This window comes from Anser brachyrhynchus (genome assembly GCF_964034855.1).
Source record: "Anser brachyrhynchus genome assembly, chromosome: 25".
Lineage (NCBI taxonomy): Eukaryota > Metazoa > Chordata > Aves > Anseriformes > Anatidae > Anser > Anser brachyrhynchus.
Genome location: NC_137718.1, coordinates 5,019,345 through 5,033,316, shown reverse-complemented (window position 1 = coordinate 5,033,316; position 13,972 = coordinate 5,019,345). Strand labels below are relative to the sequence as shown.

The window sequence follows — 13,972 nt, the reverse complement described above, 5'->3', positions numbered from 1 at the left end:
TTGTTCCCTGGAACGTCTCCATTCGGAACTTCTCCCCCTTCCTGCAGCATCCTGGTGGAGCCACTCTGCTCTGAGCGCTCGCCAGGCCAGCGCCGCTCTACTTCTGAAGAGCCGCAGACATTTAGCTGGGCTGGGGAGGATTTGGGGCCAAATCCCTTAAAAACCCCAATTATACACCCGGTGGAAGAGCTGCAGCCGCTCGCCCGGCCCGGTGAGGGACTTTCTGGGCTGAGGATCAAGGGCGGAGCGGGACGGGAAGCCCGGGACAGGTCTCCTCCTGCTCCTCGAAAGCTCATCCTCTGGCCAAGCAAACTTCCCAGAGCCCAGCAACTTCTGCTAGCAGAGTACTCAGCGCTGATACGTTCGGTGAGCGAAGAAATACACATTTTTCAAGGAAAAAAAATAGTGGGAAAACTTCCAAGCAGCGCTGTAAGAGCTTCAGGCTTCACATCCCTTCCCCTAACACACACCGCTGTACAAAGCAGCGATCTCCAACAGCCTCGCAAGGCGCGGGGCTGGAAACCCATCGGATTCAGCTGAAATTCTCCGGTTTTACACCCAGAGGAGACGGCGGGGCTGAGGATCTGCCTCCCCCTCAGCTCGGCCTGACGGCGCTGGGGTTGGAGCTAGGGGCAGGGTCGGCGCACGGCACTTTACATCTCCTCCCCACCGGCTCGCATCGCAGCTTCGGTTTCCCATTAAAACCCCCGTTTCTTTCCGTATTTAATCACCGTGAGGTCATTTCGGTGACAGTTGTCAGCATCCCAGCCACGGAACCAGAGGAGCCGAGCCCCGTCCCGCTGACCAGATAAAAGGACGGGGTGCTGGGCCTCATTTCCTTGTTTTCCGTCGCGAGGTGCCCACCTCCGTGCGCGGACGGAGGCGTGGGTGGGCCGGTGTCAGCGCCCCGCGGGCTGCGCGGGGAAGCTGCCGCTCTCTCTGCTCATCAGGAGCCCCGAGGAGAGAAATTGCATCGTTCCCTCGGCGGCCCTCTGCCCACCTTGAACCAATTTCGCCTCCTTTTAATTCAATTCAGCTCCTCCTGACCTTGGCTGGCTGGCGTTGCGGAGTTTCTCTCAACAGATAGCACCAATTACAGAGGTGTGAAAATGGAAGGCTTTCAATTCGGAGAACAAACCCGAGGAGCTGCAACTTCACTGAACTGCGAAACAGGGGGTGGGGAAAGGGGGAGCAGATCGGGGCACGGGCTCAGCAACACCCCCTATTTTCCCGTCAGACACCAAACGCTTGGATTAGCCCCTCTGGGGGGGGGGGGAAGAGAAAGGCTTCAGGGCAGGGCTGTCCCAAAGAAGGGGGCTGCAGGAGGCTCGTGCTGCGTTCAACCTAGGGTGAGTCGAGCCTGCAGCCTTCCAGCCCGACCCAGCAGCAGCAGCAGGAGCCCGGTTAGATCTGGGCAGGAGGGCTGCTGCGGCTCGCGGAGCTGCCTGCCTCGGCAGAGATCAACGCAGGGCCGGCCTCTGTAGGAACTGCCTTCCCGCAGCACCGCACAGCCCGCCGCCATCACAGAGCCCCCGCACAAAGGCGGGGACGTGTAGCTCGCGGGAACGAGGCACAGGGAGCAGCACCCGACCGGGGCGGGCGCGCTGAAGCTCTGCGCCCAACATACGGCAATCTCAAAAAAATAAAAGAGAAAACGAGTCCTGGACATTACCACCTATTTCATGGGCTGGAAGGATAAAAAAAAAAAAAGCCTCGCTTGGACCTGAATGCTCCTCTCTCCATCCACCTCCACCCAGCTGGTGGCACCACATCGATCAGTGCAATGCCCACGTGCCAACCAAGTCAAGTCCTGCTTTGATCCAGATGCGACCCTTCCCCGCTGGGCACCAAGGACAAAATCACACTGCACAGCTCCAGGCTGCCAGACGCCAAAACCCCAGGGCTGCCAGACCCCAAAGCCCCAGGGCTGCCAGACCCACAACACAAAGAGCAATCAGGTCCTCCCAGCCTGGATTCTGGGCACCAGCCCGGCTGGCTGGCACATCTGAGCGGCTCAGCACCCTTTTCCGGAGGCTTCCTCCCAAACCTCAGACCCTGGAGCCAACAAAACACTGGGGCAGCTCGCTTCGGCCTTTCAAGAGCTGCCACGTCCCCGCAGGACTCCCAGGGCTCGGAGGCTTGTGGGTTTTTGTGGTTTTGCAGCCAGTGCACAGCACCTCCCGGCTCCCCGGCCAAGCCGCGACCGCGGCTCCCCCCAACGCCTGCCCATAAATCCTCCGCATCAGTAAACAGCCGAATTACGGCTCCCCGCCATTGCTTAGCTGCTTTTGACACTAATTGCTCTGCGGAGTGTGCGCAACTGGCAACACCTTATTAGAAGTGAAATATATTATACCGTCCACTTATTGCTACTTCATAAAGATAAAGTGCCCCGGCCGCAGGGAGAGGCTGGCGAAGGCACCGAGGAGCAGCCCCGAGGCAGCCGGCGGACACTTGAGCGCACCGAGCAGAAGCACAACAGGAATTACCGGGACAAACGCGTGCTCTCAGTTAAATTGCAGAGAGCATTTCCATTTTGAGCCCCAGGGTTGAGTGAAGAGCGTGCTTGAGATCTCTGCCACGTTCACCTCCCGGTTTCAGCTCTGAGATCGGCGCTTTCAAAGCTTCGAGGAAAGCGGACGGAGGCGAGGCACGGAAGGACGGGGGGATCAAGGACGTGCTGCCCTCCTGGTGACATTGAGGGCAGATAAGGGTGCCCACTGACCCGAAAAAACAGGCTGCACTGCCTGCTGCTCATCAGCTCCTGCTTGCCTACCCCCAGACATCGCCTCTCCTGCTGGTGGCACTGACCAGGGCATTGCCGGCTCTGACGGTCCCCAAAGTGCAAGCCCAAGAGCCCTTCGTGCCCCAGCTCCACGTCAGCACAGCAGCGCTGGGCTCCAGCGCACTGATCTCGCAGCCTTTTCTCTCGTGGCTCTCAAAGGAGGAAGCCGCAGCTCGCTGCTTCACAGGGGAACACGTGTAGCAGCCTCCCGTAGATTTGAAGCTACAGCGAGGACGCGTCTTTCAACACGTGTCTCCGTGCACGCCTTAGGCAAGTCATTTTCCCTCTTTATTCCTCGGCTTCCCTGTCTGCAAACACGGGGACCATGAAATTTCTCTTCTTTGTGAAGTGTTTTAAGAGCTACGGGAACAACCACTAAACACAAGCAAGACCTGGTGCCACCGCGTTTCAGAAACGTTTCAATCCAGTCCCTCAAGCCTTCTCTTTCCACCCGATTTGGAGAGAATTTTTGTTTTTATTTGGCATTAAAATGCGATTTCTGGTTGGGAACATCGCAGCCAGCAGGAGACAAGAGGAAGACCAACACGGGGGACGCCATCAAAGACTTCGCAGCCTGCGGTTCTCACAAAGGGAGGAGGGCACAGAAAGCCATGGGCGTGGGGGGAAAAACAGCTTCAGGGCACTCATTTCCTGCAAAATGGAGATATTCCTCGTGTACATCACAGAAGTCATTACAGCCCCGTCCCTCCTGCACTTCGGGGAGTGCAGATGCTATTATTTATCACTTCTTGGTTATTTCCCACGGGGCAGAGACAACAGGCCCCCTCCCACCGGCGGTACCGCGGGGTGCAGAAGCTGCGCTTTGATTCCTGAAGGAAACGGCACGTCCTGAGCCACGCGCCTGAAATACCTGGGCTCTTCGGTTCAACAAGTTCAAATCCAAGAAGGATCAATACCTTCTCGCTCCTGAGGTACCAGCAGGTAATTGGGTATCACGCAGTGATGAGCAACCTAGTTTGCTCAGAAGCTGCAAACTTTAATCTTCATCCGTTCCTGGTACACGGAATGGAGAGGGAGGAACAGATCAAAGGAGAACAGATCAAATTCAGCTGCATTTGGGCCCAGATTGCAGAAAAAAGGGCTCATTCTTAAGCAAAACGGCTCGGGCTTCTAAGGTTCAACATCTTGAGAGGACTCGAGTACGACATACCTCGGAGAAGTTACTGCCTCTCCTGCAGCCACCTGCAACCTCAGCACCACCTCCCTTCGCTTCGGGGCTGATCCTGACACCCAGCTCTGCAGCCAGCCCCGTTTGCACCGCAGCATTCAACCACCTCTGCAGCAAACATCTACATTTACTGACTGCCTCCCCATGCCACAGCAGTGGCACCATCCCCAAACCATGGTGGTCTGCGTTAGGGGCACCCCATTTCAGCAAAGCAAGCACCCGCATCGCTCCATCCCATGCCAGCACCACCAGGGAGGGCAAGGAGATGCTGGCCCAGGCTCTGTAGGATGCACGGTGCCACCTGGCCCCACAAGACCGCCACCTTGGCCACAGAAAGGAGAGGTGGCAAGGTAGATGGATAGGCAGAGACAGGGAGAAGAACGCCACGGGCAGCAGAACGACCTCTTTGACAGATTGCCCCGCTGATCAAAGCTAACTTTGCTCCGAGGTTTCGACACCTGATTAATTACGCCGCGCCGGCTCGCTCCAAAGGTTCCCTTTTGGCAGCCCTCACCTTCCAGCCTCGCGGCCGAGGTGCCTGTGGGACAGCAGGAGGGTGGCTCTGGCAAATGTCCCGTCCCTGGGTGCCCCGAGATAAGGAGGGAAGGGGACGGCCGGGGAGGGAGCCCCTTTGTCTGCCGCGCCGCTTGTGGCGGGCAGATAGGAGGCAGCTGCCTCGCGCTGACATTTCGGTGCCCAAATTAACATGCGCCGTAGCAGAGACTAAATGTCATTAGCCTCATTAGAAGCGATCACGTTAAAATAAATAATATGTAAAAAAAAAAATAAATTAAGGTGGAAATTAGCCAAGGCCATTAAATAAAATAAATAAACGGGCTGGGCCAGCGGGGAGCAGGCGGCCAACGCCAGCTGCCAGCGCCTGGGACTGCAGAAGGGAAAGGGCAGTGTGGAGGTCTCCAGGGGCTCTGCTGCCGCCCAGGAGAGGGGAAAAACAGAGGTGTAGGGTCAGGTCCAGCCCAAATGTGCCCCAATGCTTATGCCAGCACAGCCAAACGTGGCCAGCCTCCTGTCTGGGGTATGTCTGCACGCGGCTTTGTCAGGGACTGTGGGGTTTTTTTAGCGGCATCCAACTCCAGGTTTCTCTCGGATGCTTCCCGTTCAATTACCGGCCACCACCGCCCGCGTTGTGCTTATGTGCAGTGACAGGACCGCTGCACAAGGTGGAAGGCTTGGTGAAAGCAGCGCTGTTTTGTCCTTGTGAAGAGAGGAATTTTTCCTGTAACCCCTCTTGCTATGCAAACACCATTTCCTTTGGGGAGGGAGAAGTCATCAGAAGGCCCTCGCAAGATCCTGCTTATGACAGAGCAGATTTGAAAGCCCAGAGATCTCCTTCCCCCTCCTTCCCTTCTGTCAAAAATTATAATCATCATTTTCCAGCTTGCTGAACAATCAAAGTGTGGCCTATATTCGCCGGCGCTCCTTCCACACGCTGCATGCATAGCAACAAGTACGGGAGGCAAAAGCCAGAAGTGAGCAGTTGCGGGAGGAGAGGCGATGGGCGGGCCGGCGGACGGCACACGAAGGCTCCTGGGGGGCGCACACAGCCCGGCTGCCCCCAGGCCCACCGGTCGGTGCTGCTCTGGGAGCCCCATACGAAGACTTCATCGTCCTTCCGTGCTCCGCAAGGAAGGGATGAAACGTGCCTGGGCGATTGTGTGGAAACGGAAACGTTCTTGCTGCACCAGAAGGAAGCTTAGAGGTCCTCCTGCTGCAGGCTTACTTGGTCCTCAAGTGGTTGGTCACCGCAGGGTGAGCCAGGCAGGACCCCGCAGCCACACCACACGCAGGTAACCCCACCTGCCCCCCAGGCAGCTTCTATCTCATGTTAAATCCCAGCAGCACCCCAGCTCTGGCTGACAGAGTGGACATTCCCCACGGTTTCACTCTCCAGAGAGGTGAGGTCCAGGCTCAGCACCCCACCCGAGCCGCGGACCTTGCTGGGGGACATGCTGGGCTGCCCCTTCCCCGCGGTGTGCAGAGCGCTTCCGTCTCCAGAGCTGTCAATCCAGCACTTCTCGCTAGCGCTGAATTCACAGAAAAGTAAACCTAAAAATAACTCTTCTTTTCCCCCTTCCCTCGCCTCATCTCACACGTGCCCTGCAGGCACACGGCTGTGCCGCACACCACCAAGTCCCCATCCCCTGCGTCCCCAGCACGGCTCCTCCCGGGGGCTGTCGGCCCCACTGGGCCACGGATGCACCGAGGTCGCTGCAGGTAGCTGCACCCCGCTGCCCTTTTGGGAAACTCGGCCCACGGAGACAGACCCAGGCCGTGAGATGTGAGAGGCACCACGTCCCTTTTCCAGCCCGCTCCTTGTTTTAGATGAACGTGACGAAACGCCTCCTCTGCTAACCACGCATCCCTGACCCTGCCAGGGGAGCGTCACCTCCGCACAGCTCCAATCAGCGCCCCACACCACCGTCCTCCACCACCCCACTAAACCAGGGGGAGCCGCCAGCCCCAGGGTCCTGCTCAGAGCCCACCAAACCCAAACTCCCCATCAGGTCACAACGGCACAAGTGACAGCGGCGCATCCCCTGCCGCGCCGACCTCTCTAGACCCAACAAGCCTCCTCGCCTGGCCACCCCTGAAGGGTGATAACCCAAGTCCCTGCACTTCTGGGAAGCAGGAGCGAAGTACTTCCTTCCTCCAAGTCAGAAGCAAAGAGGAGCTCCCTGAAAATCCCACCCACTGAGCAGCAAGTGTCAAAGCCACCTCTGTACGCGCAGTTGCTGCGTTGGTAATTATAAGTACCATGCCTTCATTACAGAAAGGGGGGGATGACTGGAGGGAAGGAGCTTTGCAGCAGAGCTGTTATTATTTTTTTAAGGTTAAACAAAAAAAAGAGAAGGGTGCCAGCTGAGATCACAGCCCATCCTGCGCGCACCAGCGGCTGGGAGCATCTCAGGGGAGAGCTGGGACCGGGGTCCGGCGCTGCTGGAGAGGGGTGGGAGAAGGAGAGGGCTGCAAAGCCCAGGCTGGCCACAGGCAGCAGGGAAAGCAGCCAGCTTTGCACCCAGATGACCCTGTGGGATGCTACAGGGGAAAAACAAAACAAAAAACCACCCCCACACAAGTGTTTGGCTTTGGGAATAAGGTGGTGAGTGACCTGCCTGCCTGGAGCACCTAGAGGTCGCCCCCCTCCCCGCAAACACACCGGGGTTCGCGCTCTAACCCAGCCGAGCACTACCTTCAAATTGCAAATTCAAGTGTAAAATACAAACACGGCTGTTTCTGCAGCTTGAAATTCACCATAACCAAACATTCAGGCCTTTGGGGAAGATTTTCAAAGGCACTGGGGTTAAGGTACCCAGCTCCCACCGGTGCCTTTGAAAACGTTTCTCCCTTCTCAGCTTTTCCCAAGGGACTCACGGCAGCAGACGGCTCCTCCACCCAGCTGGCTGCAGCCAGCGAACGCACCGAGGGGACACAGAGAACCTGCTGGAAGAGGCGAGGCGAGATTCACCAGTTTGGTGCGTCCTGGAAAGCGGCCACCAGAGAGAGCGGCCCCAAAGCCCCCGGAAAGAGTTCTTGTGAAAACCTGCCTGGAGCAAAACCTGCGTTAGCAGTCCTCCCATCACGTTCCCTCCTGATGTCATCCAGAAAGGGAAGAAAATGGGAAGCAGGGCATGGAGGCACCGACCAGCGCTGGGACCTCTCCCCAGCATCTCCGGGTGACGGAGGGCTAATGGCAGCGGCACCTTACCCGCTACCAACCCTGGCCTCTGGGAGAGCATAGAAAATCCCTTTAAGTCCCTCTCGCTCACACTGAAATGACGCTAAGGTGGAACCAACGTGCTCCAGGTACTTATCCTCGGGTTTAGTTGCAGGGATCAGCTGCCCTCCGCCAGTCCTGCATCCCCTGCCACAGAGGGGGGGCGGCCGGGGGGGTGCAGAGGGGACCGGGAGGCAATTTGGGGGCCAGCCTCAGCCCCGTTTCCCGGCTGCCTGCCTGCGCCATGGCACTGCTTGGGGACAGACAGACTGCAGCTCCAGACAGGACAACAAAGCCATCGCTCAGCCTCCACAGGAAGCAGCTCCCCAGCCCAGCCACCTCTCCTGAATTGGGAGCGAAAGGCATTTTTAACCCCTGCAGTGTCTATTCCTTAATTTTAGACCGAATTTACAACCACCACCAAAGCTGCACAGCCCACACGAGCTGAGGGGTTGCACGGTCACCAGGGGGGTGCAGAAAGCAGGTCCTGGGTGCAGGGGGTGCCAGCAGCACCCTGGGACAGCTCTGCAAGCCTCAGCGGGCTGCCAGATGCCCAGGAGGACGTCTCGCAGCCTGCACTGCCACGCTTCTGAGCCTGCAGGGCAGCAAAGGCAGCAATATAAATGTCTAAAGAACCTGACGCGTGTTGATTTTTGCCACCTGTAGAGCCATGATGTCACGCCACAACTGCAGAATAACCAAAATATCCCACCCCACATCATCCCCTAGCACAGCCCACCCCGTACAGCTCCCTGCTCAGCACCCAAAACACCCCAGCAGCTCGAAGCGTTTGCCGTTGGCTTGGCAAACAAATTACCCGCTGCACCTCCCCGTCCTGCAGCTCATTAAAAACCCTCAACATCCTCCCCATCGGCAAGAGCCCACCTCAAAGCGCAACCGATGCCCAGGAACCCGCCTCCCCAAAGGCATCAGATGCCAACAGCATTAGGCTCCGGCATTATTTTGGATGGGAACTTGTCTTACAACGAAATAAAACGCCGCAGAGTAAGACGCTAGCCGTGACCGGAGGGGTCAGGGTTTCATTACTGCATTAACCTTTCGTGTCTTTAGATTCCAGAAGAGTGAATTGGTAACGAGACGACACGAGCCCCGGTGGGAAAAACGCATCTTTCCTAACAAAAGTAAGAGCGGAAAAAAAAAGGGAAAAGAAAAGAACAGGGGTGGGAGAGAGAGAGGGGGAAAAAAACTGGCAAATAAGCTATTACAGCTAATAATAACTTTGCAATGCTATTTTCTGCAGGAGCCTTCAAGTTGTGATGTTTCCCTTCACTCTAATTACACCTTCTAAAAGCAGGTTCCCTTCTCACTTTAACCACCCCGTGCGAAACTCCCGCAGGATTCACATAAAAATGGCGAGGAAAAGAGTTCGCACTTCACAAACAGCCTCTGCATATCCCGGGGGAGCGTCACCTGCACAAGACACGTGGGATTACGCTCGCAAATAATAAACAGCCCTAAAAGCCTCCGGGAAGGTGCGGGCCCCAAGGGTCGGAAAAGGACCGAGAAGGCAGCACTGGAAGGTTTCCCTTCCTCTAACGCAGGCAGCAGGTTTCGGCTTGATGGATTAACGGCTGAGCCCGGCTGGGCAAATTCCTAGGCTGGTTCGGCTCAGGGGACATTCAGAGCCCAAGCAGATATTGCTGCTTAATATAAATAAGAAGGGAAAGCTACAACTACGAAGTGCAGATCAAGGAACCTCTCCCAAGTTGCCGGAGGATTAAACGCGCGGTCCTTTTTCCTCCCTGCTACGCACAGAGGTCAAAGCCAGCACGAGCCTCGGGCCAGGCACCCGGGCCCCAAGGGAACTGCAGCAGGGCACCCAAACGCCAGGCGCTCCGTGCCAGGCCCCTGCCAGCTCCTGCAGGTTCGGCTCACCTCGATGGCAGCCCATCCACTGCCATTCCCCCTGCCTGGTCCGCCATTTGAGTTACCTCGCATCCATTTCTTTGCCATTTTGACCCAAGTGGCAAGAGGGTGGAAGAGCTGGCGCTCTGCTCAGCACAGCTCTGGGGAGGCAAGCTGCCCCCGTGCCAGGAAATGTAAGGCATCGTAATGTTTTCCATCAGCCCCCCTTGTATTCTCCAAAAACGAGCAGCTCGCACAGCCACATCATCCTCACGCTCTCCGTTAAACCACGGGTGCACCATTTTGGCTCAAGGCACTGCTGGAGAGCCGGAGGCTGCACGTGAAAGGCTCTGCCACAGGAGGTCCCGCAGCCCACGCGTGCCCTCTGAGGGCTGGTACACATCGACCCCGCTGCCATCATGCCAAACATCACTGGGACCTGGCCCCCGGCTCCTTCCCGCGCTGACAGCTCAAGTTTTAATGTGGCACCGCCCTGCCAAGGGACCCCTGGACGTGCGCGGTCCCGTGGCACGAGCCTCCAGAAGCAAGTTGCAGGCTGAGTCCCCCCCGTGCTCGTCACGGCTGTGGCACCACCAACCTCTCCCCCTCCAGCCTCATCCTCCCACGCACGCCAGCCCCGCGCAGACGAGCGCTGGAACCAAACCACGGAAAGCTGCGGAAATTACAGCCGTGCCTCGTCCCTGCCCTTCCGAGCCCGACATAATTCTGGCTGACAGTCGCGAAAAACGCACGTTGGGTCGAGATCGGGTCTGAGCCTCAACACACAGCCCCTGTCTGTTCAGAACAGGGACTGCGATCTTTTCAGCTGCCAGAAGTGCACATCATCGCCCAGAAATGCCAGAGGCTTCTTCCCCCCGGCGCACAGCCCTGCTGGCCGCCCCCACCGCCCCCTCCCCTGGATGCAGCGCGGGGCTGCGCTCGCTGCCCCACCGCCGAGCATCAGCGCGGAGCCAGCGCTTGACCCAAACCCCGGCATCTCCCCCTCATCCTCCCTGGCCTGGCGAGAGGCAGGGTTGAGACCAGCCCACATTTTGGGAGCCACCTGCTCAGCTCACAGAGGTTGCGGCACCTCCGGCGCAGACAGACGAGGCTCCTGCAGGTGCCCGCAGCGGGGGCTTCGTTTGCACTTTGCAGAGGGGAGCAAGGGGCAGAGGCAGGCTGGCACCCGGGTATGCAGGCAGCAATCAGCAGGGACGCGGGGAGAGCACAGGGAATAGCACGGGAGGGAGGGAGGGAGAGACACAGGAGGTGCCCAACTTGGAAGGGGAAAAAGCTGCGTGACCCCATCACACACAGCCAGAGGGGACCGGCTCCCCCCAGCCAGGGTCTGCGCACACCGTTCGATGCCGGCCAGCCCCCGCCGCAGGTACCAGCACTGCCGGGACCCGGCACCCACCCGGGAGGGCCAGCCCCTGTGCTTTGAACCCCGCTGGAAGCGCTCGGCAATGCCTGCTGCAGAGCAACTCGCTGCCTGCGGGCGTCCGTGCGCTGTGGGCATGAAGTCCGGGTCCCCCCGGCACGCACCGCCCGGCTCTCCCACCCTCCGCGCCGCTTCCCTCGCAGCCCCCTGCAGAGAAAGCTTTTCGCACTACCTGGGATGAAGAGCAGGGCAGTTGTGGCGGTGAAGACGATCCAGCAGGCAGGATGGTACATCTTGGAGCTGCGCTAGGCTAGCGGCTGATTTGCTTGCTGCTTGCTGCTGCTGCTGCCGCCGCTGCTGCCGCTTTCGTCTGCACTGAATTCTGAGCAGGTTTAAATCCAATGTTTGCAGAGGGAGGGAGACTGAGTTAGCGAGCTGGAGAGAGAGAGAGAGAGAGAGAGAGAGACGGGAGCAGGCAGTCAGTGTCTCCGATTTTGCCTCGCACACACGCGCACAGCTAGCAGAAGGAGCACCAGGCTCCGTCGGTGCAGCGGGGACGCAGACCTCCTACCAGGCACCCATTGGTTCGGGTTGCTGACTGACGCGCACGCTCTCGCTCTTCTCTGGGGCTCCCTCTGCCACCGGGGCCCTAAATGTGGGCATCGACCCCCGGGCACCCTTCCCGGCACCGTGCCGGGGTTGGGGACGCGCTCGTCCCACCGGTGCCCTAGCGCCAGCAGCCCGGTGCCGCGCTGTGCCGCGTGTGCTGGGGGGGGGGGGGGGGTTGAGCTCTTTGCCCCCCGGCTCGCCCCTCCGCAGGGTGCCCTCCCCGGGGACAAGCCAGCAGCTCTGCCTTTCAGCCGAGGGAGGCAAGTGCTCCCGGCTTTTTAACGTGAGTGGGAGGCTTTTGCACAAAAATCTCTCAAACTGGGAAGGAGCCGTCTCCGAGCATCCCAACAGAGCTGCGTTTTTCCCCTCCCGTGGGCTCACCGAGCAGCAAAAGGATGCCAAGCCCGGGGTATCTACTCTCCCTGACCCCAGCCCGCTACCATCCAGCCTCCACCAAGGCAAAGGAGAGTTTTCTCAAGCTTTTTAACACAATCCTCTCCCTCCCAAGCCTCCGGCTTCTCCCTGATCCCTGCCTTCCCCCAGACCCTCCCAGCACGTTCCCACATCGAGCACCGAGCACCGCCGACGCGCAGCACCGGCCGCGGCCGTCCATCTCTCTGCCGTGTGCCATAGCTCCCTGGCTGCATCCACAGCTCCCTCACGGGGGCTGAGTGACATTTTCCAGCTGAGATGTGCCCCCCTCGCACAGCCACCCCCAACTCAAAGCATTTACAGGCTAGGGATTGGGTTTGCTGCACTGCCAAAAAAAAAAAAAAAAGGCTCCAAGTGAAAAAAAAATCCAAAAGGAATGCTTATTTTTTGACATTTTTTAAAAAACAGAGTTTCTTATTTCATATTCATCGCAGCTTTGTTAAAAATATATCGTAAGCGTTTTAAAAGGCTGAAAGACAAACTAAAACGGCTAGTTTTGCTCAAACCAACCTCTTTTCCCATTACCTTGGGGCTAAAGGTCTCTTTTTGTTGTTGCAGGCCAGCCCAAGTGTGCTTTTAGGCCAAAAATTTCAAGGAATTTCAGCTGCGAACCCACCACAGCTTTTTGGCACCAGTGGTGGTGAACTCCTCCACCCCGTCCTCCCCCATCCCAGGGTTTTGTTCCGCTCCTCCCTTTGGTCCCTGTTCTCATCTGCCTGGGCATCCTTCCACCACCTCTGCCCCCCCCCCCCCAAGGACCCACACCACCATTCCCTGGGCTCTTCTCCTTCTAGACGCCTTTTTGCATTAAATTCATTAGCTGAAGAAGAAAAAAACACCCCCCCGCACCCCCCAAAAAATAAAAGTTAGCCCAGAGCAGCACCCCAAGGAGCAGGATGGGCGCACCCCATGTGCAAAGCCACCCCGACGATGCTCACCCAGCGAGGGCTGGGAAACGCCAGGCCAAACTCCCTCTGGTTTTTAGCCCTCAATCTCCATTCATTTTCTGCTCGCCATGAATAAACCACAAGTTTTTAAGAAGCTTTTAACTCAGCCTCGTTCCCACATCATCTGCTGAAGGCAGGCACCCCGTCTCCCACATCTTTCGGTGGGTTTGAGCATGCTGAAGGAAACGTGCCGAGGGACTTCTCCTTTCAGGAGGAGTAAAGCTACATTGTTCGCGGCAGCCTTGACCTCTGGAAGAGCTAAATCACTGCACCGAGGAAAAAACAAGCAGCCTTGTTCAGCGTGAGACGAGCATGGCAACACTTCTCTGCTGAGTTGTCCCCTCGCTGATACCCAGCCGGCTTGGATAACTCAACCAAGTGAATTTCCCCTCATCCCGAGCCACGTGCGCACCACTGGAGCGAGCCCAAGAGGCTCAGCACCCCTCTTCCCAATGCAAGAGGCATTTGGGGGCACAGAGCAAAACCCCTCAGGTGAACCAGCTTCCCCCAGTTCCCCCCCCAGACCCCAAAGGCATCACAAGGGGGCTGGGAACCCAGCTTCTTGCAGCACGGAGGCGTTTGGGATTTCCACACCCGCCCCAGCTCAGAGCGGGGCTGCGCAGGGCTCAGCTCCGAAACCTGCAGCGGGAGCTCGGAACCACCCGAGGCAAAAGGAAATATTGTTATCCTCGAGGAACCAAAGGAAACGAACAAAGAGCTCATTTCTAATTAACAGAGATGTTTGATGGGCTCAGAACAAACATGTTGCTCTGCTTTCAAAAACCGGAGTTGAAAAGCTATATTTGGGCAAATTTCAAAACAACACATTCTTTTTTTTTTTTTTTTTCCCCTCCCACAGCATTTCTCCCGTATGCTATTTTTTTTCTCCACCTTGCAGTGACTATTAAACAAACCCAAGGCACATTTAGCTCGTCTCCTTGTATCTATTTTGGCCAACTAGGCTGGCACCTAAATTACCGGGCACAGCTCTGGGTACGAGCTGGGACCAGGCCTTCAGCACATCGAT

The 13,972-nt window shown here is 57.7% G+C and overlaps 1 protein-coding gene across 2 annotated transcripts in view; it reads right to left on the bottom strand.

Moving 5' to 3' along the window:
• The window catches only part of OPCML (opioid binding protein/cell adhesion molecule like), a 332,104-nt gene that overhangs the window by 280,994 nt on the left and 37,138 nt on the right, over positions 1 to 13,972 (bottom strand). For both annotated transcript variants that reach the window (XM_080568130.1, XM_080568131.1), the window contains exon 2: positions 11,190 to 11,392. In XM_080568130.1, the coding sequence (XP_080424256.1) occupies positions 11,190 to 11,250 (61 nt within the window). In that variant the 5' untranslated portion in view covers positions 11,251 to 11,392. The remainder of the gene's footprint in view (positions 1 to 11,189; positions 11,393 to 13,972) is intronic.